This window comes from Erpetoichthys calabaricus, chromosome 17, assembly GCF_900747795.2.
Source record: "Erpetoichthys calabaricus chromosome 17, fErpCal1.3, whole genome shotgun sequence".
In the NCBI taxonomy this organism is placed as follows: domain Eukaryota; kingdom Metazoa; phylum Chordata; class Cladistia; order Polypteriformes; family Polypteridae; genus Erpetoichthys; species Erpetoichthys calabaricus.
Window position 1 is genome coordinate 51680944 of NC_041410.2, and position 26989 is coordinate 51707932.

Here is a 26989-nt window from a genome sequence, read left to right on the forward strand (position 1 = left end):
ATGAAAAGGCAACTCGTAGCCCTCCGTCTGAGTGTCATATGAAAGCTTATTAGGGTACAGTGAAAAAAAAATGCACACAATTTGAAAAAAGCACAAAATGCCAACTTTAATGACAAAATAAACTACATGGTTAAAGTGGAAATTTCGAGATTAAAGTAGAACATCATAAACTTCATCTTAAAATCGTTTAATTTACTAGTTTCTCAAATCCCATCGTAACTAAGGTAGCATGTTAAATGCTTTGTTGTGTATTTGATCTTATATGTGCTCTATGTGTCTGAATTACTACGTGCTCTTCCTCCGACAGGACACAGAATCCATTACGTTCGTAATATTACAGCTCTCTGAATAATTAAAATACTGAGTATTACGTGATACTATTTTCATGATGATATGAGTTAAAGCATGTTATTAAACATGGGAACACAGTGGCGCAGTGATTGTTCATGTCTTACACAAGATGCTTGCTGCGCCATGAGCGACCTTCAATGAAATGCTTTATTACAGAAGTACTGTCTTTTTCAAACGTACTAACCCCCAATTCCTGTCCTTACTTTTCTTTCTCCAAATACCCAATCGCCACACAATCAACTCTGTAATTGACGTTAAGCCATGTGTAAGCTTAGAACACCGATTCTTCAAAACTTTTAAGAATCATCGAAATATCTTCGTAATGTTTAATTATTCTATCCATCTATCCTTCCAGTCTCGCGCCAGCCACAGTATGAATACAGCGCGAGGCAGGAACAATCCGTGAATGAAGCTCAAGCTCGCTAGCGCTGCGGCACAGTGTAGTTAAAGTTAAAGTTTTATCTGTATAATATAATATCAACATATTTTGCTGCATTTCATCTTAAAAATGATATCGTCATCATATGTAAATACGTGCTTTATAAAGTGGCTCAGGTTGTGCAATATTATAACTATCATAAGTACAATTACCTCATGGTAACTTGCAAGTACAAACAGTTCTACAAGGAGCACTTGATGGATTGATTGAGTGCGTTTAGAGTTCTTGGGATGAAACTGTTTGTGAACCACGAGGTCCAAACAGGAAAGGCTGTGAAGCGTTGGTTGGATGAGAGCAGTTCAAATAGCGAATGGCTGAGGCAGCGAGTGCTGTATACCGATAATTCTCTTTCCGATCTCTGTAGATCTGTGATTCACACTCAGATACAGTGATATAAATACTCCGAGTGGTGCAATGAGAGTAATATGGAAAAAGATGATCCGCTGTGGCAACCCCTAATGGGAGAAGCTGACAGAAGAAGCAGGTGCAGTGAGAGTAACAATGCTAAAGCAGTTATGGTACTTAGAATAGTTTGACCATTCTGTGGACCATTATATTGTTACAGGTTAATTATAATCAGATGCATTAAATTTATGAACGAAATGCGGTTAATTTCAGTGTATTTGATAAAGCCGCCGTCGTGGATGTGGATCTAAGAAAGGGTAACCACACAGGAACAGTAGCACTGCTTTGACGCTGGGTGCCGCCAGTCTGCAAAACCAAGCAGAGAACTTGCGTACGAAAGGGTATGAGGTACCATGGAAAAGTGTGTGGCTTTACGCCAAGTGTAGGTTTTCTACATCACGATTTGAACGTGGAAACGTTCTTACGCAACATTTCTGTGCGTACGCACCGTATATACATGAGGCCCCAGCAGTGCAAACACTGTCATGCACTATACTGGCCTGCTGAGCGTAATACATCCAACAAGTATTCAAGGTGCTGTCACGATGGTAAAGTAGCTTTACCACCTTTGCGGGAGCCACTTGTGTCATTACAACAGCTTCTTACACAGCAAACATCAGAAACTAAAAATTATCGTGAACACATTCGAGAATACAACTCTTCTCTAGCGTTTGCTTCCATGGGTGCACAGATAACTCAACGTCCTGGCCACGGACCATACTGTTTTAAAATACACGGGCAAATTTATCACCAAATCTCTCCATTATACACTAACACTTCTACCTCACATGGATATGGACAGTTGTATGTTTTTGACATAGTGCAAGCTACTAAAGTACAATTACAAAATAAAGCAAACTCTGCATGCAGCGAAAATTTACTTGACCAGCTAGATTCCATGCTCAGAACCATCAACCCCTTCGCTAAATCATACAAACACATGCATGAAATCGCTCAGTCCAATCCAACAGCATCTGTACGAATGGTTTTCAAGGAAAACCCTAGGCAGTATTTACGACGATACAATGCCCCGACATGTCACACTGATGTTGCAGCGATTTTTGTCGGAGAAGATGGCGAACCGCCTGCCAAAAGGGACATTTGCATCTATCCCATAGGCAACTACTGTAAATAGATTTCCATGCTCAATATGAATTGCGATCCTATGGTTTACCCACTTTTATTCCCTTACGGAGACATTGGTTGGCACAAAGATTTAGAACATGTTCCCGATAAAAGAAGCGCCAAGCGAATAAGGCTTACTGAATGCCAATTTTACACGTACAGATTAGCAATGAGGAATACATTTAGTATTTTGCACTGCAGCGGCAAACTATTCCAACAGTATTTCATAGATGCGTATGTTAAAACAGAGGGCACGCGCCTCAACTATCTCAGATTACATCAACAAGATGTGGAACAATACAAAGGCCTATCAGACGCACTGCAAGCAAACGCTAAAAATAACAACGTACATGTAGGCAAAATGATCATATTACCATCCACATTTCCAGGAAGTCCAAGATACATGCAACAAAACTAACAGGATGCCATGGCCATAGTTCGTAAATTTGGAAAGCCTGATTTATTTATCACTTTCACATGTAATCCTGCTTGGCTGGAAATTCTACATACACTGTCGGATACCCAAAGACCAGAGCACAGACCTGATATTGTAGTACGAGTTTTTTGGATTAAGCTCAAGAAGTATTTATTTCTTCTTGATTTCTGAATTCCTTTATCACCATTTTCTGTTCCTGTTCTTACACTGTCGTATGCTACAACGGGCTTCAGCTAGTGTATTTTTATTTGATTTGTTTAGCCAAGCCAACTTACAAAAATCAATATACAGACGAAATAGCTCAAAGGTCACAAAGTACAAAGCTAGCAAGAAAAAAAAATGAATGTGTTGTGAAAAAGCTTAGCTCTACAGTTAGCCTCCAGGGTAGATAAAAACCAATAGTCTAAGAGAAGTACACAGTGTTGACCGTTGATTGGATCAGCAGAGCTGGAGCAGTGTGGAGTCAGAGTGGTTCCCAGTGTGCTTAGTGGAGAGTTGTGCCTAAGACCTTGTTTTTTAAACCACCCTTAGTTGGAGGTAATTATCCCTTAATAATGAATGGGAAATAAGTCTGTAAAGTTATTCAAATGTGATGGTTAGCCAGTGTTTGTTTATATTGCAGTCATTTAGTGGGTACAGTTTTCAAAAAATCTGTTAAACGGTTCACAGTGTTACAAATAACCCAGATTACTTATTTGTTGATGTAAGCATTAAACTCAAAAGAATATATTTTACTATGGGAGGGTCCTTGGGTGACCTTATTCTCACTTTCATATACGTTACATTACGGCAACCTAACCAGAGTGTCCCGAATCCTGACTATAGCCCACATATTTCCACCTGCCAACTTTTTTTTTTTTTTTTTTTACATTATAGAGTAACATACTCTAACTAAAGGTCCCCAAATATGCCCGAGACCAAAGCAAATTAATGAGCATGACAAAATAAGACCAATAGCAGCTCATCTTTCCAGGAGTCTAGGCATCTATTACGCCAAAACTATCAGGTGGCTATTTGGCTTAGTAAGCCAATTGGTTTTTGAATATAAGACAGAGACTGTCAGTTTCTATATTAACCTGAATTTATGCTGCTTTAGTGCTTCTTTGATGCACCTCTTGGGATGTTGCAATGTCATAGTATAGTAGCCAAGTTGCCTTTTATTTTTAGGCCTCTCTTTGACCAATTGTGCTTCAGCACAGCTTATAGTATGTCTTCGAAATTTCTAAAACTCAGCTTCTCCTTGTAGACCTTGATTTTGGTCAAAGTTTTCTTTTGTCTTTTCATATTTACAACTTATATATTGCGGTCCATAGTTTTTAGTTTATTCTGGTTCTGATCTGGTGTTCTCCAAGTAGAACAGGTATACATAGAACAACTTAGTGCTTCTTTCTGACAACTCTTTCTTTAAGGACAATATACAAACAATTATCATAAAATGTTTGTTGTTCATCAAAGTTAAACAGTAACAACAAAGCAAGTTTCAGAAAAAAAAGTATTTTGTACATTTCTTAACTCGTCAAATTATAAAATAACACATCAGTAAAGTTAAAATTAAGAAACATGACACACATTTTATAGTTTAGGATGAGAACATTCCTTGGGAATTCTGTACAAAAGTTTAATCTTTTTTTGGGTAAAACAATTTCGTCGTACTGAGTGCTCTGACAAGGAAATGCTGGTCCATGTAAATTAGTCCATTTGTGTATAACACATGCCATCAGTCATTCAAAATGCCTAGCCATCTATACATTTTATATTGCTGTTGTTTCCAACATTTTTAAAAGTGCTATTCCAGTGGATCCTAATGAGTAATGAGGGTCTATACTCAAAGATAAAATTGAATAATCGGGTAAAAAAAATCTAGTGACAGATTGCTTTCTTTATCACATTAACTTTTTGCTAGCACAAGCATTTTTGAGCTCTCTCATTTCATTTCAGGCATACTGAAGGAGAAGAAGTACATCCCAGAAACATTTGTGATTACAAATTGTGGATGTAGTTTCACTTCATCACAGAGCACACATGCATGCACTCTCAAACTAATGTGACTATTTTTAAAAATAATTAATTAACACAATCTGCATATTTTGGGAATGTGGAAGAAAAATCTTACTACCAAGAAAAACTCTTTACGGGCATTGGTGCACTCTTAATAATAAAGGTACCAGAGTGGTTCTTCATAGCGAGGCCATTGAGGAGTCGTTTTTGGTTTCCAAAAGATACATCCAGTTGAAGGTTCATGAATTAACTTTTATGTATTTAGATCCATAGCTGGCTACACACAATATCCATGAATAGATGGTAACAGATTTGTGAAATACCAATGGGTCCCGATTTTAAAATGAATCCTGCTGCATATGTGCAGGCCAAGTCCAGGTTTCCTAATCTGTTTGTGTCCTGCTAGGTAGCCTACCATCCCTTAAAGATTTCAATTTTTTTCCTCTACATATAAGGAAGTTTTCTAAAACGCAAAGAACCAACTTCATATGCAAATAGCTCTTCATAGAATGAAATGGTGCTTTGTCAAGTAAAGGTTCTACACAACCCAGTAAAGAACTATAAAATGCCATTAAAGAACCAGTATTTCTAATATTGTTCAGTGTGCATATTCCACTCTCACTGATCCTGTTGAGTTGTGAGGCAGCAGGGCTGAAATAAAATACAGCAGCTCATCTTCCGTGTCACCTCTCTCTGGCCTCCTATACATTCTCATTTTTTGGTGAATTTAGTAAACAGTTTTGTGGTCACGTTTACTATGAAAGACTCCTTTATTTAAATGTTTATTTTTAATTTTAATCCTCCATTCTTTTCCATATTTTTAATACCTCTGAAAATCCAGAGGTGACACTAGTAGACAAGTAAACATGGCAGGCTTCTTCTTATAATTATTTTTTATTAGTTTTTAATGATGACTGCCATTATATCCCCAGTAGGTCAGGAAGTAAATCAGCACCGTGTGACACCACCTCATAGTCCCAACCTTGGAGCAGAAAGAGGAAAGGAGTTCAAGGAAAATAAAGAACCCTCACCTAAAGTGAGGAGGCGAAAAAGTGTGAAGATCAGTAACGTGACTATTGACACAACCCAATGGCAGAATGACTGTCTGCAGATTTTAACAAGTGCAAGTGACTACAAATCCATGAATGAGTTTCTGCAAAAGAAGGTGAGTGAGCACTGCTAGCACTCCACTGTGATGTGTGCATTTTCATCAGTCTCACATTATTGTGTTAGAATAGTGCTAGGCATTTGTTGTAGTGTTTTAACTCATAAATATAATATTTATTTTGTTTAAAGTGGATCACTTGCCTACTGTGTATTGTAGAGATACACAAAGATTCTGTCCTGTGCCTGCGTATAAAACTGCAAATGTAAATAATGTAACTACATAAAATCGCTAGAGTCCATGAATAATTCTGGTCTTCATATGCCTGAGTTTGAGGTAAAATGAGAGCCTACCGACAGATATTTTCTACTTAGCCTGTGAATTGTGAAATAAATGACTTCATTTGTGGCAGATTGATGGCCTCGACACTGAGGATGGTAAAAAGGATACCCTGGTGGACGTTGTCTTTAAAAAAGCACTGAGGGAATTTCGCCACAATATCTTCAACTCCTATTCAACAGCACTTGCAGTAAGTACTTATCACATGTTTGCCAAATCTTTTAAATATTGTGAATTCAGTTTAAAGGTTTTTGGGGCTTGGTCTGGAAAGCTGTTTTCAGGTAAGCCTTTAAGATAAAGTAGATCATGCAGTTCTGAAATATTTTTCAATTTCTTATATCCAGCCAACCATCTGCTGATTCTAATGTCAACTCCTTCCCACATTCCTCCCAATTAACTCTCTTCTTGTGTTAGAATATTGCATACAATGTAAATTGAAAAAAAAAGAAATAAAACAAAATATACCAATTTAATCAATAAATACTAGAGACAGTTTTTATGGTTTATCCTAAATACTTTATAAAAAATGTGGCTATTAAAAGCTTGGTAAAGTTCCCTCTGGGAACATATTGTTAATTGAAAGAAAAGCACACAAAATCAGGATCTGCTAGAATCCACTAAAAGTTAATAATTCTAGGTGTTAGCAATAATGAATATAAAAACTTTGTTTTTAATCAGATGGATGATGGAAAAACAGTCAGATACAAGGATCTATATGCTCTTTTTGAACATATATTGGAAAAGACAATGCGGCAGGAGCAGAGGGACTGGAGTGAGTCGCCGGTGAGGGTCTGGGTGAACACATTTAAGGTGTTTCTGGATGAGTTCATGACAGAATATAAAACTTTGGACAGCACTGCTGGAAAGGTAAGGTTTGTCGAGCTTTGAATGGGTTTTAATGTGTTAACTCATAAATTAAATTTTTGTCCCATTTTGAGAGGCACTGAAATTCACAACAAATCCAAACCATAAGGTCACAAAGTGTTTGTATGTAAAGACAGGCAGCTTAGGCATTAAAATAAAATTAAATATTATAATTGTTTCAATAAAGTAATTATCACGTGAACATCTTGAAATAAAATAAAATGCCTGATGTCTGTATTGTCATGTAGCAACATACAAGAAAACTCATTCAGTCAGAAAAAAAGTAATAATCTCAAAAGAAGATCATAATAATATGGCAAAACTGTTGTATCATGAGAGCCAGCTATTTAAAACACATGATTGTAAATTTTATAAGTGTACTGAAAAGCTAGAAGCAGCAGCACCTGACACAAGTACTAATTGCCTTTAAAACAATTGCCTGTCTTTTTAAGTTCCAGACTTTATAAATTTTCTAGAGATTTTTTTTTTAATTCACAGCAAATCAATTTCAATCCTTTGTGGTAAAAATTGCCTATGTGGCCATTAGGTTTTGTAGTTTATGCCAACCATTGCTAATCTTCTTGGTCTGAATCCCTAAAGCTTGATGATTTATATCCCAAGTTTTCACTCAGAGTCATCCTGACCATTTTATTTCCTACATGTTTTTCAAATGTCAGAACTAGCGTTTTGGGAAGCATGCTGGTGTCTGCCATGAATGGTGCTATTCCAAAGATTAATTTGAATATCAGCAGATTGTTTATTTCTACATGCATTTTAAATTATTTCAAGTGTTTAATCACAGTTTGAACCTTTTATCAGTTCTATGGCTTCTTATTTATTTTTGAAAGCAGAAAAGTGCCTTTGACATCTACCTCTTGCCTGCCATTAGCTGAACGTCGGATCATGGAGGAAGCTTATTTAATATCTTCTAAATACATTGTCATTTCTGACTTTAAAAACATTCAGGGCCAGTATATCATTCTTTTGGCTCCAAAGTATTGTTTTCAATAATGCATATATGTAGACAAATTAATTTAAACAAAGTTCCATATTGTATACAATCCTAAATGCTAGAAATAAATTTGGAAAAGCTTTAAATAAATGAATTTTAGGAAATTTTAATGTGCAAGCTTGCAATATCCTTTTAACTCCTTTTAGGTGCAGAAACTGGAACGCAAAAAACGAAGAAAAAAAGATGCTGATATTGTAAGTTTTTCTTTCTCTATGTAGGTCTATAAGTTTCAGTGGCCAGTGATGTATAAAGGAGCAGAATAGATTACAATGTACCATTGTTGAAGGTTATATTCAGAAAAATCACATACACTGGTTCAAAGCAGTGACCCGTTCAAGCAAGCTGGGAACAGTCTAGTGACACCAGGCACAAAAAAAATTTCACATACTCCAAAAAGACATGTTCTAGACCAAGGTTATTACAGTTAACGAAAACTAAAATCAAAACTGAAACTATTATTTAAAAAACATTTTCATAAAATAAAATAATTAACAAAACTGAAATGAAAAACTAAATGAAATTATTAAAGTAGCTGGAAAGAATAACTGAAATAAAATAATGATTTTCTAAAAATAATTTTAGTTTTCATTTTTGAAGGAATATTCTTGCTGTTAGTTTTTAACCCTTATAACTTTTAACTCTAAAACTGATAATCATCCACCACAAGCCGCCCGCACATATTCCTCCAATGAACGGCAGCTAGTGAAGGAGTTCACACAGCATTTGCGGTGACAGAGTAAGCTGAATACGTGCTTAAAGCATGTGGAATAGAAAGCGTTTAACTGTGCCGCCTTTCTTTGCACTTGTTGTATATCAAGATGTAATTCAAACGCCAGAAACTGCAATGTGCTGGTCAACAAAAACTTCTGTATTAACTGGAAGTGGAACTTTACCTGAACACATACTCAATTTTTTTTATTCATGCAGCTGCAGAGTCTGATTTATTCAACTTTACTTTTAGAATAATTGTTCAATATATTATTAATTTGATTTGACTTGTTTTTGATGGTTCTTTTATGTACATAATATAGTACATAATATAATCATTGTCTTGCGGTTTTTTCCTCAAATATCCATCCCCATATCTGAGTATACGAGAAAGTCTAGGGGAGACCACTTCCGATTTTTGAAAGTAAAATGGCACTGTTTGAGAGACTGACAAGGTCATCATACAAGATCAGCATATTGTTACTGACCAATCATTTTGCTTTAAAAATATTTTAACAATGAAGCGATAAATACCTTGTAAAATTCCTGAGTTAGCAATGTCTCTACTGAAGTACAGGGTAGGTGGGGGAAGAGAGTCTGCCAAGTGATAAAAAGCTAAACATACTAGTGTGTTTTTGTATTTATGCTATATTTATTAATTTATCGTTTTTAGTTAATTTTCATAAATCTTAATACCAGATATTGTGAAAATAAGGATAAACAGGTTTAGATAATGTATATATTGTTCTTAATCTCAGATGCTGTCTCTGTCATTTGTGCCTGTCCATACTCTTTATTACCTGCTCTTGCTCTGCTCATTATGGGTTTACTGTTCTTATGATGGGCTATTCAAGTCTCACTGCCCCTAACCTTGACACTACATGCTTGTTTTTCTTTGTTTCCGTCAATACAGCTAGGTGGGGTCTGCACACTGATTCAAGCTTAAGAGCCCCTGTTCTTCCTTAGCCCCTGTGATTTTCATGATCACACCTGTCAGAACACAGTAGAATCTATTTTCTGATTTTTTATATCTTTTCAGGCCTGCAGGTGGCAACATTCTGTCTATAAATTGTATGTGCCTGAGATGGAATCAGAGATCAATATGGCTGGTAGAAAATAAAGCCCAGTATGGGACATATTTGAATGCAATATTGAAGGCATTCATTATAAAAAAAAAAACCCTCACAGCTTAAAATTCACCTAAATTTCATTACAAATTGGCCCATTCTGGGCAATCAAAGGAAAAGAAAAAAAAGGACAAACAGTCGGCACAGAATTTGTTCAGCACAAATAACATAGAAAATATTTTTTAAAAATATAAAATTGTGTAAAATTGTTCATATTCAGTGCCTGGTTTTGATTATGCTTGTTTTTATCAGACAAAAACAAAACCAAATAGTAAACTGTGTTGTGTAGTGTAGTAAGCTTCCATTAACATTAAACTCGTATCCAAACCCGTTAAGTGTACAGTTCTGTCTCTGACACAAAAACTAAACTCCCATAGTAGCTCTTTAACCATACTATAATTACTAAAACTAAAACTGAAACTAATATATATAAAATAGAAATGTGTTTGTAAAATAAAACTAAAAATACACGATGAAGGAAAACTAAAACTAAACTGAATTTCCAAGTAAGGTCAGAAAGAAATATAAAAAATAAAAACTAATATAAAAAAGGCAAAACTATTATAACCTTGTTCTAGACAAGAAACAGCATTGAACTAACAGAAAATTTCAAAAAATTATGATGATGATAATGTTGAGTTAGGTATAAACGTTTTAAGCAATATGTTAAACTATTAAGGTGAGATTATTACTTATTTATTTTTTGCACAACAGCACCACATGCCCTGAATGCAGTAAACACTGCAGAAATGGAGTGTTGAGTAACAATATGTAACAATAACTATTCAATTTATAAGCTTTACAATTGTTATTAAGAACTAGCTAATTAAAGTAATCACCATATTAGGTACTGGTGAATTAAACCAAAAAATAGCTAATAAGGAACGTGTTGCTTAGATTCTGGAGTTATGGGTTGGTTTTACATTCCCAACTCTTAACACAGAAAGCACCCGAATCATATCTTGTACAGGACAGTCGCATCAAATATGAATATCTCATTAAATGATATTTGCATTAAATATTCTTAGATTGATCTGACACAAATTTTGTGAACTTTCATAAAAATCTACAGCAGGTTGTAAGTGTTGGGTTTAAAAGAAGTACTTCTAGGCATGACTCTAGACCTCTCTAACAATTATAAGTTCATTTCATTTTTGGCTAACATGTATAGGATGGATGCACAAGCTAGGAAAGCTAGAAGGCATTGTCAGAAGATGGCAGTTATAGGGCACATACTGTATGATACCAGGCAAAGGACCAAAAAAGCCTGACAATTGACAGGGAGTTTTCCAGAGCACATGAGTGGTGTGGATGTTTTAGTACCAAACGGTTCAGCCAGGATGTAAGGTTGATAAAGGGATTTTGGGATTTGTTGTTTGGGAAATGGCAAGAGCAACAGATTTTCATGACAAGAGTGCATGTTTAAAGAGAAGAGCAATTTATGTAAACTCTTTTCATTTAATAATAACTTTAATGTTGCACTGTAAGTGGAGGACCCTTTAGCTTTTTCTTCCCTTAGATAAAAATAATATTACTTGTGAAAGAAAACAAAAGATTATGCTGTAAGGAGTATGAAGAAGCAGCTAGTGCAGTGCAAAATCTCTCTCGTATCATGGTAAAACCGCCTCATCAGCAATTAAGGTTCAGTTTATTTGTTTAAAAAAGCTCTGAACAGCGTGAAGGCACAGATCAATAAGTTCACATGTAAAATAATATTACAAAAGTTATAAATTACATAATGCATACACATACGAATTAATTTAAACACAATAAATGTAGATTTCTGCAGGTCTCAGGTCCCCTTTCAGCCTGTCAACATCCAAGAGGAGAATATTGAGGTGGTATAGACTTATAAATATCTAGGTGTTCACCTTGATGACAGACTGGACAGGTCTGTGAACACAGATGCCCTCTGCAGGAAGGGGCAGAGCAGGCACTTTTTCCTCAGAAGATTCAGATCATTCAACATATGTAGCAAAATGCTGTCAGTGTTCTATCAGACAGTTATTGCCAGTGTCCTCCTTTTTGCTGATGTTTGTTGGGGAGGCAGTATGGCAGATAGGAACACTAAGATGCTGGACAAGCTGATGAAGAAGGCTGGCTCAGTGCTAGGCAGGACTGTGGACCTTACTGAGAATTGTGGTGGAAAGGTATATGGGAAAGAATGAACATGCTATCCTTGACAATAGCAGTCACCCTCTCCACAATATTTGGCAGGTCAGAAAAAGTTAATATAGCAGTTGTCATCTATCTATCTGTCTGTCTGTCTGTCTGTATCCAAAACAATGGATTAGCATGAAGCGATCCTAACATTTCAAAAATGTTAATGTTATTGTTGAGCTGTGACCAGCTGACAATCAAAGAGAAGAAAACAAAATGGCTAATGAGAAGTCAGACATGATCACAGCCCAGAGACCTTGGCCAAATGGCCACCTAACCCTTCCTGGGGCAATCAATAGTATTATGGAAATTTGTACTGGGCAGTCTAATAAGATGACTGAAACTTTCCTTCCTTGGGGTTTACAGGGTTCCTAAATACAAATATACCCCTAAGGAATAAAAAAGTCAAGCATGGCACATAAGTAGTACATTGGACATTAGTCATAGTCATGATCTTATTTTATCCATTTTAGTAAAGTGGGTCTAAAAAAGAAGAGGGCACCTCTGCAAAGGGAGGTGGCAGCAGGTCACTTTTCAGTGCTAGTAATACTGGGCCCCATTTGTTAATATAATTGTTACATCAGTTTTTTCTTTCAGTTTACCTAGTAACTGTTTATTCTATGCTTCATGTAAGAGGCTATAAAATATGTGTATGTTGTACAACATAAATTGGAATAGTGTGCAAGCATTTTTTTCAAAATTGTGAAAAGCGGCCTCTGCTATAATTGAGCACAGTAGCTTATATTATCCATCCATCCATTTTCCAACCCGCTGAATCCGAACACAGGGTCACAGTCTAAGCTTTGTCACGTGAGAAGGGGGCGGGGGCTTCCACTGTGCTTTTCAGTTGGAGCTCTATTAGAATGTTGCCATTCTGCATACAGTAACAAAGCAAAGAGCACACAATGTGACGGCATAAATCTTGGCACTGAATGTTCTTAACTGGCCTTTACATTTTTTTTTTTTTTTTTTTTTTTTTTTACAAGTATCAACAGCTATGAATGTGTCAAGGGAATATAGTGGGAAGCAGTAGTAACAATTAAAGGCTGATTAAACACTCAGCATTATTAAATGTGTTAGTACACCAGGCAATAAAGTGATTGTTATAACTCTTATACCAGACAGCATAATTTCCAGGTAATACAATGAAATTTCCTTGGTCATGCAGACACTTGGCTAACACAAAATGTATAAGTGTTGATTGTTGAAGCTCTACTTCAATGCCCAGAACTGTAATGAACTGTAGAACGTCTTTAATTGCAGGTGGAAGAGCACAATGGACATATATTTAAGGCTACTCAATATAGCATCCCTACTTACTGTGAATACTGTTCATCACTCATATGGATGATGGATAAAGCTTGTGTATGCAAATGTAAGTCATTATATTTATTTAGAATATGTTTACAAATGTGTCTACAACAATGAAAATAAACAACAAAATATGTTTAATGGACGAGGCAATGAACAGTTAAGTATTATGAATTCAATTGGCTGTCTAAAAACCTTTGATGTGTATGTGTAGGACAGCAGGATAAATAAAAATGTGATGGATGCTTTTGCTTGTAATCTGTTTAATTATTCATGAGGATGCTGTGAGAGTCCAAGTATTACATAAAGTAACCTTCTTTTTTTTTTTTTGGCCTTAATTGCAGTATGTCGCTATGCATGTCACAGGAAATGTTGCTTGAAAACAACAACAAATGCAGTAAGAAGGTGAGAATTGTCTCTTGTTAGATTTCATTGCCATGTTTAGAATGTGCTATATTCCAAAATAAAAACTATACATGAACGCTTAATCTGCATTATAATACTAATCGGTGTAGAATACAGTGTGATCCTAAATCCCTTCACTATAGGAAAATTTGTTTGAAATATTTGTGTGTAATCATATTCAGTGTTTAGTCATTTAAAAACAATAGACAGTTTTATGTCCTCTTTATGACAGTCTAATGTGCACAACACTGCTACACGTATGTGTCAGTGCAGAGAGCAGGGCGTTTTTACATCCATTTTGGTTTTAAGAACCTCCCTTAATATATTGATTCCAAAAGTGTTTACTGATACAAAGCTTGCTTGTTGCAGTAGTTCCCAGATTTGATGAAAAACCTAGTGAAATCTTCATGATTTTGGTCCTAACTGGAAATGATAACAAAGGAATCAGTTAAATGATATTTCCAAAGCTGTTGAAGCATATGTACTATCAATTACCTAATGATCTCTTTCACAAAGAGATTGAAATAGTTTTTTTAAGATTTAATGCATATGGTCAGCACATTTAGAAATCGTTTTTGAAAATAATTCCAATGCTAATTCTATACAGGTATATACTTATATTTTGGATACTTCTGTTACTTGGGAGTGTATTGCATCATTTCCTCACATTTTGTTTTGGAGTGCAGTATAAATTTGATTTTATAATTTTTTTTGAATGTTTTGGTTGTTATATGATATAAATAATGAGAAACTATGATTTTTAAATCTATGGTAATGTTACAATGCCATTTTTACTTTTGCCACAGTATGACACAGAGCTGTCCTCCAGACAGTTTGGAGTTGATGTCTCCCGACTGACGAATGATGAGAGGACAGTGCCATTGGTAGTGGAGAAGCTCATTAATTACATTGAGATGCATGGATTGTATACTGAGGGCATTTACAGAAAATCTGGATCCACCAATAAAATAAAAGAACTTAAGCAAGGACTTGATTCAGGTAAACAAGAGTAAAATGCAGTATTTGTGTTTTAAAAATGTGTTTTAGTTACAGAATGTGTTTGATTTTTTTTTTTTATTTAGGAATTTGGTAACACTGTAGTTAAGATATCCATTATGACCAACAATTAAGGCTATCTTGTATATAAATGTCTACGCGTGGAAGTGTGTGTGTCTGTCTGGCCCTTTCAATTACCTGACATCTCTACATTTCGATTTTTTTATGACAATTTCAATAGTTTCTGGGACCCCAGGCTTTTTACAGCACTGGCTTACATAGCTAGTATATTATAAAACATTATAAACCATTTAAACAGGGTGAAAAAAAATTAAAAGTGACTGTAACCTATTTCAAGAGTCTTATTATTTTTAATGATATTTTATTAACTGTGCTATTCACAATATTGAATTATTTATAGACCATTAATAGCTGGTTTATAGTTGGATGTGTAAACTAAAGACTGTCCAAGAAAAACAGGGTGATTTATTTCCATTAGTGTGCCTTATTATTTAGAAATATATACATATATTTTCATTTCGCATGCAATTGTTCAATAAAATGTATTAAATATCATCCTAACATCTTAACTTTCAGATATTTTTTCTAAGTGTTTCAGAAGTATTGAATGCAAAATTTAATTATGTTAAATAATATATAACTATTATGCTATGTGATATGGCGACTATTTATTTAATAATTTCTCAGTAATTGTCTACCTTTCCACCAGACTGCATATGGTTTCACTAACCATTCTGGTCTTTCTAGCAGATTAAGAAAGTAATCAGTCCCCTTCAATTTCTGTGCACTTTATTGTGCTGCAGGTTTAATTTTTAATAGATAAATTTGCCATTTTCCCCATCAATCTGCACTCAGTAACCCATAATGACAAAGTGAAAACATTTTTCCAGAAATGTTTTGTAAATTTATTAAAAATAAAAATCTGAACTTTCTCGTTTCTGTAAGTATTCAGATCCTTTGCTGTGGCACTCCAAACTGTGGTCAGACACATCCTGCTTGCTTTAATTCTCCTGGAGATGTCTCTAAACTTGATTGGAGTTCACCAGTTCCAAATTGTATTGACTGGACATCATTTAGTATCCAAGCAACTCTCTATATACCTTAGTGAGGTATAGATTAGGGCAAAGGGATTAAAACATTTCTAAAGCTCTGAGTGTTCGTAGAAGTACAGTGGAACCTCAGACCACGTACAAACCGTGTTACGACCAAAAAGTTCACCAAACTTTTGCATCTGTTCACGACCACACACTTGAGTGACGAACAAGCCAGTTTCTCTTCCGGTTTGTACGCGCCGATGATTTCCGCACGTGTTCAGTCTCTCCCTGTGCATTCCCTGTGCAGCGAGAGAGATAGCGTGAGCGAGAGAGAGAGAATATATATATTTACATACAGCTCATACAGTCCAGAACGGATTCATTGTATTTACATACAATCCTATGGAAGAAATTACTTCGGGTCACGACCATATAGGGTTGCGACCACAGTTTTGGAACAAATTACAGTTGTGACTGTATGTTGGAATTAATTGTGAAACTGATATAATTTGGAACTACCACATCTCTACTTTGAGCTGGATGTCTGGCCAAACCCACTAAGGCAAAGAACAGTCTTGGTCAGGGTATTGACCCAAAAACCAGTGGTCACTCAAATAGAGCTTCAGAAGTCTTCTGCTGAGATGGGATAATCTGTCGAAAAGAAGCCCACCTCTGCAGCACTCCATCAATCTGCTGTTTATGGTTGTGTAGCTGGCTTCCTACTTGGAGTTTGCCTCATGGCATTTAAAGGACTCTGAGAGGATGAGGAAGAAGATCCGCTGGTCTGATGAGGCAAAGGTCGAACTCTTTGGGCAGAACTATGGTGAAGCATGGCGGTGGCCACATCATGTTTTTGGAATGTTTCTCAGTGGTAGGGACAGAGAGACTGGTCAGAACTGAAGGAAGGATGAATAAAGCTACTGAGTGTAGATTGATGGTCAAAAGTGGCAAATTCATCCATTGAAAATTGAATCCACAGCACAATAAAGGATGGGTCTGAATACCCCTTTCTGAATCCACTGTATGTGAATCTTGACATCATGAGAGGAGAGGAAAGCAGCATACAGAAGCAGACAATAATTTCACAACTTGCATTCTTTCAGTCATATGCACTGAATAAGGAAAAACGTAGCATATAAAATTAACAATGAAAACATCATTCTTCAAACTTTGTATTCATTTTATTTCATGTTTATATGGCGGCATTCAGAATAAAAAGCCAGCCACTACCTGTAGACTGAACTCGAAAAGCTTGTCTGCTTTTTTTTCTCCTTTATAGATGCAGTAATATTTTAATACAGGTGATCTAAATATTTTTAATTTCATGCCATTGTTTTAGGTATTTTGTGTCAAACAGCAGCCACTTAAGATGGGGAGTAATTGTGGGACATAGCAACTTGACTGCTTAAAGTTGGGATGATAATAAAAAGGAAATCAGAAACATGACAGTTTTATTTTGCTTGAATTAAAAGGTCATAGCATTGAACAGCAGTCAGGAATGACAGGTTTAAGAGTGAATAGGACAGAATCAGTGCAAAATGATACTTTTAGGGCAATGGAGAAGCATTTAGATAAAAGTTTTGAGTACTCTAATAGATCAAAGTGCAGTAGGATAGAAAAAGGAAAAAAAATATTTTGTCATGTGGTCTGACTGTAAGTTTTACTGATGAAAAATCAGCTAACCTTTCAAAATTATGAAATGGCTGACTGTGGAAGTGGAGTGCAAAAACAGATCAATGAAGTACTGCAGCTGTGCATAGCGCGTCCAGAGTAACGTGACGCTAAAATTAGTGTTGCTGAAACAAACAACCCTTCTTCAACAATCTAATGTCTGCTTTTGCATTTAATAAATTCAAATTATATTCAAATGGGCGACATTCAATCTGACAGCCATGGTTCTGAAGGTATCATTTTTTGAATTCCTCTTTACTTTATATGTTTGAATTTCTTTCCTCAAGTATTACAACTGCAAATTCCTTTTCTTGCAGTTTCCTGATGCCTAATTTAAACTTTTTTTTTCTATCAGATATCTATAGCACAAACCTAGATGACTACAATATCCATGTTATTGCCAGCGTATTTAAGCAGTGGCTACGAGATTTGCCAAATCCACTAATGACATTTGAACTTTATGAAGAATTTGTTAGAGCAATGGGTATGTACCAGCCACGTAAGATTATGCCTTCTCATTTCTGTTACTCTTCTGAATGACAAGTAACTTCAATCCTTTAACATGACAGGGATTCAGGATAAGAAGGAGGTTGTTCGAGGTGTGTATTCTGTGATTGATCAGCTATCCCGAACTCATTTAAACACACTTGAGAGACTTATTTTCCATCTTGTAAGGTATGTCAAAGCAAAGCCACTGCCCGTTTCAGGCATAGTCAAAGATCTGTTTCTTTTTCAGGATGTAAGTGCCATGTGTTGTTAATCATTATCTCATAGAGAAATTGTGATTGAAGTAGTAGGAAATATTCACTTTTTTATCACAGAATTGCATTTCAAGAAGAAACCAACAGGATGTCTGCAAATGCTCTTGCAATTGTCTTTGCTCCTTGCATTCTCCGCTGCCCAGACACCATTGATCCACTGCAAAGTGTTCAAGACATTGGAAAAACAACAGCGTAAGTTTCTCATGTCTATTGCTTCTGTCTTTTTCTCAGTATATATGTGACATTTTTTCTTTAGTATTTAAATTGTTTTTTGCTCTGGTACATTTATTGGATTAAAGAAGGAAAACATTCATAATCTGTTAATTACAGATGTTTAGTTCTGAAAACCTTTTTTTCCAATTCAAGCAGGTCAGGCTGTAACAGTAGCTGTGTGTAGCCTAAGGTTAACACGAGAAAAACATTAGTGATGCACTTACAATCTGCAGGAAAATTACAAGGCATGTTAAACAACTACCATATTCACACCTAGAGGACATTCAGTTCAAAATGAAAGGGGTGCCTAAACATCTACACTAAGACATACATACAAGTTGTAACAATATGCATTATGTAGTTCGAGTGTCTCGCAGCTTAGAAGAAAGCCTCATTAGAATCTTCAGTGATGGCTGTTTCAGAGTGGCCAATGAGGAGTGTTGACATTTTAGCCCCTTTGGAGCTCTAGTTTAATGTAACTAAATGTCTTCTCACTCAAGAAAACAAGGTGGACCAGAGAGGTTAAGACCAAGAAGAGCAGCCTCATTGCTGCTTTAAGAAAACTGAGCAAAAAAAAGAAGATAGGCAAGAAGAAGATAGGCACCCATGTGAAAAGGAACTTTATTTGCTAAAATGAAGTTGCTCTCTGAAGTGAAGTTTCAGTGCACAGCACAGCATGGCTAAGTCTTTCCCATCCCATGATACTTTTCAGGTGGTTTTAGTTTAGAGTATCACAATAGCCATAATAACAGCAATAGAGCAATTTGATTCAACTGGGAGGAGTTGTAGTAGTGCAAGGAACTTTCTGGGTAATCACTGATGCCCCAGTGTCTCCTTGTTTCATAATTGACTACATGGTATAACAATGTGAAGCATACCAGATATGCCAGAAGAAATGTTGCAGCACCAAGTCACAAAACAAAAATAAAAAAAGGATGATGCCCTCTGCACTCCGATTACAATGGCTTTCAGTAGCACAATAAGGTTTAGCACTTCAGCGGGAGCTCACAGTTGAGGTCCAGGTCCAAAATGAACGCAGCCTTTTCCTGGGAATGGGAAGGGAAAAGAAACGGTTAATGGCATCACCCCCTCTCATTCCAAGGTGGTGTCACTTACCTTCTCTGAGCCTGAAAATTGGTCCTCAGGTGTGCATGCTTGGTAAGGGTTAATCATAATATTAGCAGTAGAAGACTCCATACCCAAAAATCCAGTTTCTGAACTTTGGGTTGTTTTTTTTTTTTCTCCCCCTTCTTCTCCCATTTTTTCTTTGTTTTGGTGTTCCACACACTAGTGTTTGGTTTTACTGAGAATTACTGTGGCCTAAATATCAACAACAAGTATACTGTGTATTAAAATATAACCTAAATAATGTGTTACTCTTTCGAACTCAACAATTCATGTTTTGGCCAAACAAATGGGTTGCAAAGATTTTCCAAGAACCCTTGCATTGTTCCATGGTATAAAAAATACATAGTTTTTCATTTTTTTAATTTGAGTTAAATCCTGTCATTATAAGCTTTAAAAAGCTATAGTGAAAAGGCTTAAAATATTATTGTACTTTGTAAAAGAATGAGCATCACCATTTATGAGACCCCTCACACATATGTGCCACATACAATGTCAGCAGTCAATGTGAAGTCTTTTGATAATAATAATGCCTATAGCTTTGTCATCGTAACGTCGATGGGTCCTGGGAAACAGCAGTGCATTTGCCCATAGACTCTAAACCACCTCTTCATCCCCCCCACTTCCACAAATCCAGTAGGCATAAACATGACTGCCCTACCTACACTGCCTAAAGTTACCACAGAATGAATCCTCTAGGATATGAGTGACTGCATGTCGCCCTTTCTAGCTCAAGCATTAAATGGGCCGTCTTGTATGCACGGTTTTAAAATGGGTGAAAGATTTTGATGTGGAATCTAATACTTGAATTATAGCAAATTAGACAGTATTGGTGCTGGCACCTCTACTTTTCTCTCTGCACTTTTGCCGTGCAGTTCCTAGCTGGTGGACCGAGCTGCCCACCTCCATCTGAACTGCTGAGACAATTGAAAAACAAACTATTGTGTGAATATCATCTAATTGATTAGTGGGGGTGAGGACCTTGTTCTGTGATCGTGCTGTTGGTTGGTTTGTTGTTACATTAAGTTTAATTGCTTTATTGATTGCAAATCTATGTTTGTAAATGTGTTAGTTATTACATCTTACACTTTTCACTTGAGGCAGTCAGCTTTTATTACCTGTCCTACTATACCTGCTGAACAAACAGGCCCTAGCCTAATGTTACTCAATTATGTTTACCTCTTTTGTAAGTCTCTTTGGATAAAATCACCTGCCAAGCAAATAAATGTAAATGTGATAGTGCTACTGATCCCAATTATAATAGATATTATTTTGGCATGTGCACCTTGCAGGGGGCTGGTATGTTGTGTGTGTATTAACAAAATGAAGGCTGTCGCTTTATTTTTGCAATTTGTAAGATTTAACACTAGAATTACCAGAGCCTACGAAAAAACTCGTATATCCGGCCCACCTTAAATCGCTTCTTAAATCCGTTCACACCTCTCCGCCAGCATCCTTTGTCCTCTAAATGTGCTGATAAAAGACAAGCTGCCAGCAGCCGGCTATTCCATCCCCCCACCGACTTAGAACGTGAGCGAAGTTTTCCCAGCTCACGCCTTGATTGATTATGTGGGAGTGAAGTGGAGTTTTACAGTGGAAATAACAGATCATTATTCTAAAGTAATCTGTGTAAACACATTGTTAAAACAGAAACTTTTTCATATTTTAGTAATAAATGTTACAAAATGTAGTAGGCATAAACTATAGAATATATAAAGCCCGAGTTCCAAAGATCAAATAAACACTTTCACAAAAGCTTCAAGAATAATTAAACAGCTTCTGTGGCGTAGCGCGTTAAGATTTACCTCTTAGCGCAGAGCAGCTTTTCCTTGCCTCACAGACCTGAGTTCGAATCCCCGCTGGGGATGAAGTGTTGCTTTTTTTTTCTTTTCTTTTAAACCTCAAACGGACATAAAATTTATACATTGGTATGCACTGTCATTTACTGAGATCGTTATATTTTCATGTGGGATGCTCCTTTTCAAATATTTTTTTAACAATTGAGACTGCAATTAACAGGAACAACTGTCCTTATAACTTATTTTTAAGATCCATAACACACAGACAGACAGAGCACTGCGTAATAGAGAGACAGACAGGCAGAGAAGTCACTAGATATATAAATAAACAGGGAAGCCACGTGTACTGAAAGAAAAAAAGAACATGTGCGTTGTCCCTGACTCTCTAAGTAAGATCGGGGGAGGGGTGATGTTAGAGCGCCTGCGCTTATTCAGTGCAGCAAGGACAACGCACATGTTCTTTTTTTTCTTTCAGTACATGTGCCTTCCCTGTTTATTTATATATCTCTGCCTGTCTGTCTCTCTATTACGCAGGCTCTGTCTGTCTGTGTGTTATGGATCTTAAAAATAACAGTTATAAGGACAGTTGTTCCTGTTAATTGCAGTCTCAATTGTTAAAAAAATATTTTAAAAGGAGAATCCCACATGAAAATATAACGATCTCATTAACTGACAGTGCATACCAATTTATAAATTTTATGTCCGTTTGAGGTTAAAAAGAAAAAAAAAAAAAAAAACATTTTATCCCTAGCGGGGAATCGAACTCAGGTCTGAATGGCAGTAGAGTTGTTGTGCTCGGAGAGTCAAACCTTAACGCGCTGCGCCACAGAGGCTGTTGTATTGTCCTTGAAGCTTTTGTGAAAGTGTTTATTTGATCTTTGGAACTTGGGCTTTACACATTCTATAGTTTATGCTTACTACATTTTGTAACATTTATTACTAAAATATGACAAAGTTTCTGTTTTAACAATGTGTTTACACAGATTACTTTAGAATAATGATCTGTTATTTCCACTGTAAAACTCCACTTCACTCCCACATAATCAATCAAGGCGTGAGCTGGGAAAACTTCGCTCACGTTCTAAGTCGGTGGGGGGATGGAATAGCCGGCTGCTGGCAGCTTGTCTTTTATCAGCACATTTAGAGGACAAAGGATGCTGGCGGAGAGGTGTGAACGGATTTAAGAAGCGATTTAAGGTGGGCCGGATATACGAGTTTTTTCGTAGGCTCTGGTAATTCTAGTGTTAAAGAGTGAATAGAAACTTTTCCAACTAGATGTGAGGAGGGAAAAAGGATGACACAACTTCTAAAATGTTTTTTAAATTAATTAGATTAGATTAACTTTATTAATACCATAATGAAATTCAGTTGCATACAGCAGCAGAAACATAAAAAACAAGATAATGCAGCCAATCAATTGATAAATTAATAAAAAAATAAATTAATAAATGTATATTTTGCAGATATTTCAAAATTAACTTAACAAGTGTATTAGGAGGAAGCATTGAATTGCGTGATAGTAGTGGGCAGAAAAGACCCTCAGAGGGATAGATAGATAGATAGATAGATACTTTATTAATCCCAAGGGGAAATTCACATACTCCAGCAGCAGCATACTGATAAAGAACAATATTAAATTAAAGAGTGATAACAATGCCGCTACCAATGCAGGTATACAGACAGACAATAACTTTGTATAATGTTAACGTTTACCCCCCGGGGTGGAATTGAAGAGTCGCATAGTTTGTGGGAGGAACGATCTCCTCAGTCTGTCAGTGGAGCAGGACAGTAACAGCAGCCTGTCACTGAAGCTGCTCCTCTGTTTGGAGATGATACTGTTTAGTGGATGCAGTGGATTCTCCATGATTGACAGGAGCCTGCTCAGCGCCCGTCGCTCTGCCACGGATGTCAAACTGTCCAGCTCCGTGCCTACAATAGAACCTGCCTTCCTCACCAGTTTGTCCAGGCGCGAGGCGTCCCTCTTCTTTATGCTGATTCCACAGCACACCACTGCATAGAAGAGGGCGCTCGCCACAACCGCCTGATAGAACATCTGCTGCATCTTATTGCAGATATTGAAGGACACCAGCCTCCTAAGGAAGTATAGTCGGCTCTGTCCTTTCTTACACAAGAGCATCAGTATTGACAGTCCAGTCCAATTTATCATCCAGCTGTACTCCCAGGTATTTAAATGTTTGCATCATCTGCACACAGTCACCTGTGATGATCACGGGGTCCATGAGGGCCCTGGTCCTCCTAAAATCCACCACCAGCTCCTTGGTTTTGCTGGTGTTCAGTTGTAGGTGGTTTGAGTCGCACCATTTAACAAAGTCCTTGATTAGGTCCCCATACTCCTCACGATAGCAGTGTCGTCAGTGAACTTTTGCACGTGGCAGGACTGTATTGGAATTCCGATGTATATAGGCTGAATAGGACCGGAGAAGGAGAAAGTACAGTCCCCTGCGGCTATAAATGCTAAAATGTGGCTAATGTGCTAATGTAGCTAATGTGGCTAAAATTGCTTCAAGAGAGTGCCTGTGGAAAGGGGGTGTTGGGTTTTTTTCATGATGATATCTAATTTTGCCACCATCCTCTTTTTCACAAGAGCTTCCAGTGTGCCCAGAGTTCATCCTGTGATGGAGCAGGCTTTCCTGGGAAGTTTGTTCAGGGATTGTGATTCTTTTGCGTTCAGGGCACTTCCCCAGGAGACCACAGGTAGAACAGCACACTGGCTACTATAGACTGGTAATGGCTTTCTGCATACATCAAAATGTAAATGTGCATTTAACAGAAATAAAAATAACATCAGGCCTCTTTTTAACACATTCCTGGCACCACTATTGGCATCAAGCATTTAAAACAACGAAATACAAGAAAAAGCAGTACATTTTTGATATACACAGGAGAAAGGAAACACCCTAACAACATTCTTTTCCCCAAACAACCCACCGTTAACAACTTGACTACAGAAATAATATCAATTAAACTGTTGAAACCAAGATAAAAGGTAAAAAGAGAGACATCCAACCTCCATAACCCCACCCCACCCAATATTTTGGAAAAATTGTTACCCAAATTAAGTGACATTCATCACTAATCAATTCTCAAAATTCGACTGTAATAGTTAAGTTTCCAATTTTATCATTAGCTGTCACACTGTGAGTTTATTGTGTTATTAGGAGTAAAAACATTTTGTCAAGTAGTTTTTCCAGTTATCTTAGTTGCCTCAACAATATTTACCTCTCATTCTGGAGATTTTTAATAATTAATCATGTGCCACTGCATCATAATATGCAATTCCATATCTGAATATATACAAAGTGATAGGAGCCCCCAAGTTTAAGATTACGCTGTGTGTACTTTATATACAGCATGGCACAGCAGTGGGCAGCACTGTTGCTTCATAGATTAGCATCAAGGGCTTGAATCCTGTGCCCAGGTTTTGTCCATGTATGTGTCCAGTTGCACATTATTGTTGTGTTGATTTTCGTCCCACGTGTGTTAGGTTCATTGACAAGTCTGCTTTGGCTCTGTGGGTGTATAGGTGAATGGAAATTATAATGAACTGGTGCCCTGTCCAGGGCTGGTCAATGCCATGCACCCAGAGCTGCTGGAATATTGTGCAACCCCTTGTAATTGTGAATTAGATCAAGCGGGTTTGAGAATGATATGTTATTTTAAATCTTTGTTGTAGAAGTCATTGATATAGAAAAACTTAGGGAGCTGTGCCCCTACTCACTTCGCTCGCCCATCCCACAGCCCCCACCCCCGGGGGCATACTTCATGCTAGCCACTTCGCATCTCTGCCGCTCACGTTGTGAAGGGAGGGGGGCTGAACACACGCCAAGGAGATGCAGACGGATCAGCTGCTGGCTAGCTGCTACCGAGCTACGTATCTGCATGTCATACTGCACGTCGATCATGTAAAAGCCAGTACAGCAGCTGCTGCTGCCGTGCCACGTGATCTGCATGTTGCGCTGCGTGACGATCATGTAAAAGCCTGTACAGCAGCTGTCTTTTGTCTCACTTCCTTGTCTTTCGGGACGTTAAAGTGTCTCCGTTAAATTGTAAGTAGGGCGTGACGTGCAAGAAGTTTCGCTGGACTTCAGAGTGTCTCTCTGAGAATTTTTTATATAATAGATATTCATAGAATTCATCTTTGTTTGGGGAAAAAAAAAAAACTGGGAATGTGTGTATGAATAGGAGATGTGACATGGCTGATTTATATCCCACCCTCTGTTTTTCAGGTGTGTTGAGCTGATCATTGGAGAACAGATGAACAAATACAAAGCCAGACTGAAGGACATCAACAGCTTAGAGTTTGCAGAGAACAAGGCCAAGAGCAGACTCTCTTTGATTCGAAGGTCAATGGTAAGTTGTTCATCACCTGACACTTATTCACAAACTATATTTACCAGACTTTAGAGATTTATTCCATCATTATTATAGTATACATGTTTCAACATTTTCAAAAACAAAGTGCTATAAATGATCAAAGTTGTGTTATTTTGCAAAACTGTTTTTTTTTTGTTTTGTTTAATGCATGGCTTTCTTTAGTTATACATTTGATTTAGTTGTTCATTGAGAGTCAGAAAATCATTTTCTAAAAGTTATTTCTGGCCTTTTATTGTTATTTCAATCATGTAAACATGTGGTTCCCACATGTCTTAATATTTACAAAGAAAACAAATGCATGCACTAGTAAAGTTAGAATAGAAAATAAAAGATTTCTGCTAAAATATAAATAGCTATTCATTATTGATTTTAGGTTAAAATGTTACTGTGTGAGAGCAAAGGCTGGTGTTTGGGAACTGCTGATTTTAAAACTAAAATGTAATTTATTTGGCATGCACTCCATTCTGAATTGAAGTATTTTAGTTTAACTGATTATTTCAGTAATTTGGTTCTGTGTCTGCCATAGCCTTTTACTTACTGTCTTCTGTATGTAGAGTGTAGAGGCCAACTTCTGCTTTTTAATTGTATCCAGCTGAGCTTGCCTTACCCTCTTAATACTGAAAAAGTTAGGAAATGAGATAATTCACTGAGCCGTGAATTATTGAGCATTGTCCTTTTTTGAAAACTCCTGACTCCTCTTTATGTGATCCTTTCAGACTAACCGTGTTCTCTCCTTTCCCCTCACCCTTCCTAATCCAGAAACCTGTACTAATCGCAGTTAGATTTATGAGCATAACCCGCAATGTGATCCCGGTATGTATCCTCCACATCACTTAACCCTTCCCATGAGAATGTGTGCTTCCTCCGTCATGCTCCCATTTTTCACATCTGTGCAATAAATTTTCATCCACTGGCTGCTACACCAATCATGTCTATCTGTATTCAGCTGTCATCTGATGATGATGATGATGAAAGCAGGTCAGGTTTCACATGCTTTATGTTAATCACTCCATTGTCTGTAGGCAGTTCCATAGCCCATACGGAATCTGTGTTACCATACTGCTGTGACAGTAATGACAAAGTTAACTTACTATAACTAAAGTGCAAATACAAAACCATGACCGTAATGCCATGAATTTTGAAATAGGCTTTGTTTCAGGCTTTGAAATTGAACAGTTTAATCCTCCAG

At 36.8% G+C, this 26989-nt stretch overlaps 1 protein-coding gene across 1 annotated transcript in view; it reads left to right on the plus strand.

Moving 5' to 3' along the window:
- The window catches only part of myo9aa (myosin IXAa), a 568471-nt gene that overhangs the window by 509649 nt on the left and 31833 nt on the right, over nt 1-26989 (plus strand). The window contains 13 exon segments of the mRNA XM_028823069.2: nt 5690-5919; nt 6272-6388; nt 6877-7065; nt 8221-8268; nt 13333-13444; nt 13725-13766; nt 13769-13785; nt 14592-14784; nt 17863-17991; nt 18077-18182; nt 18329-18460; nt 25653-25776; nt 26560-26613. Of these exon segments, the coding sequence (XP_028678902.2) occupies nt 5690-5919; nt 6272-6388; nt 6877-7065; nt 8221-8268; nt 13333-13444; nt 13725-13766; nt 13769-13785; nt 14592-14784; nt 17863-17991; nt 18077-18182; nt 18329-18460; nt 25653-25776; nt 26560-26613 (1493 nt within the window).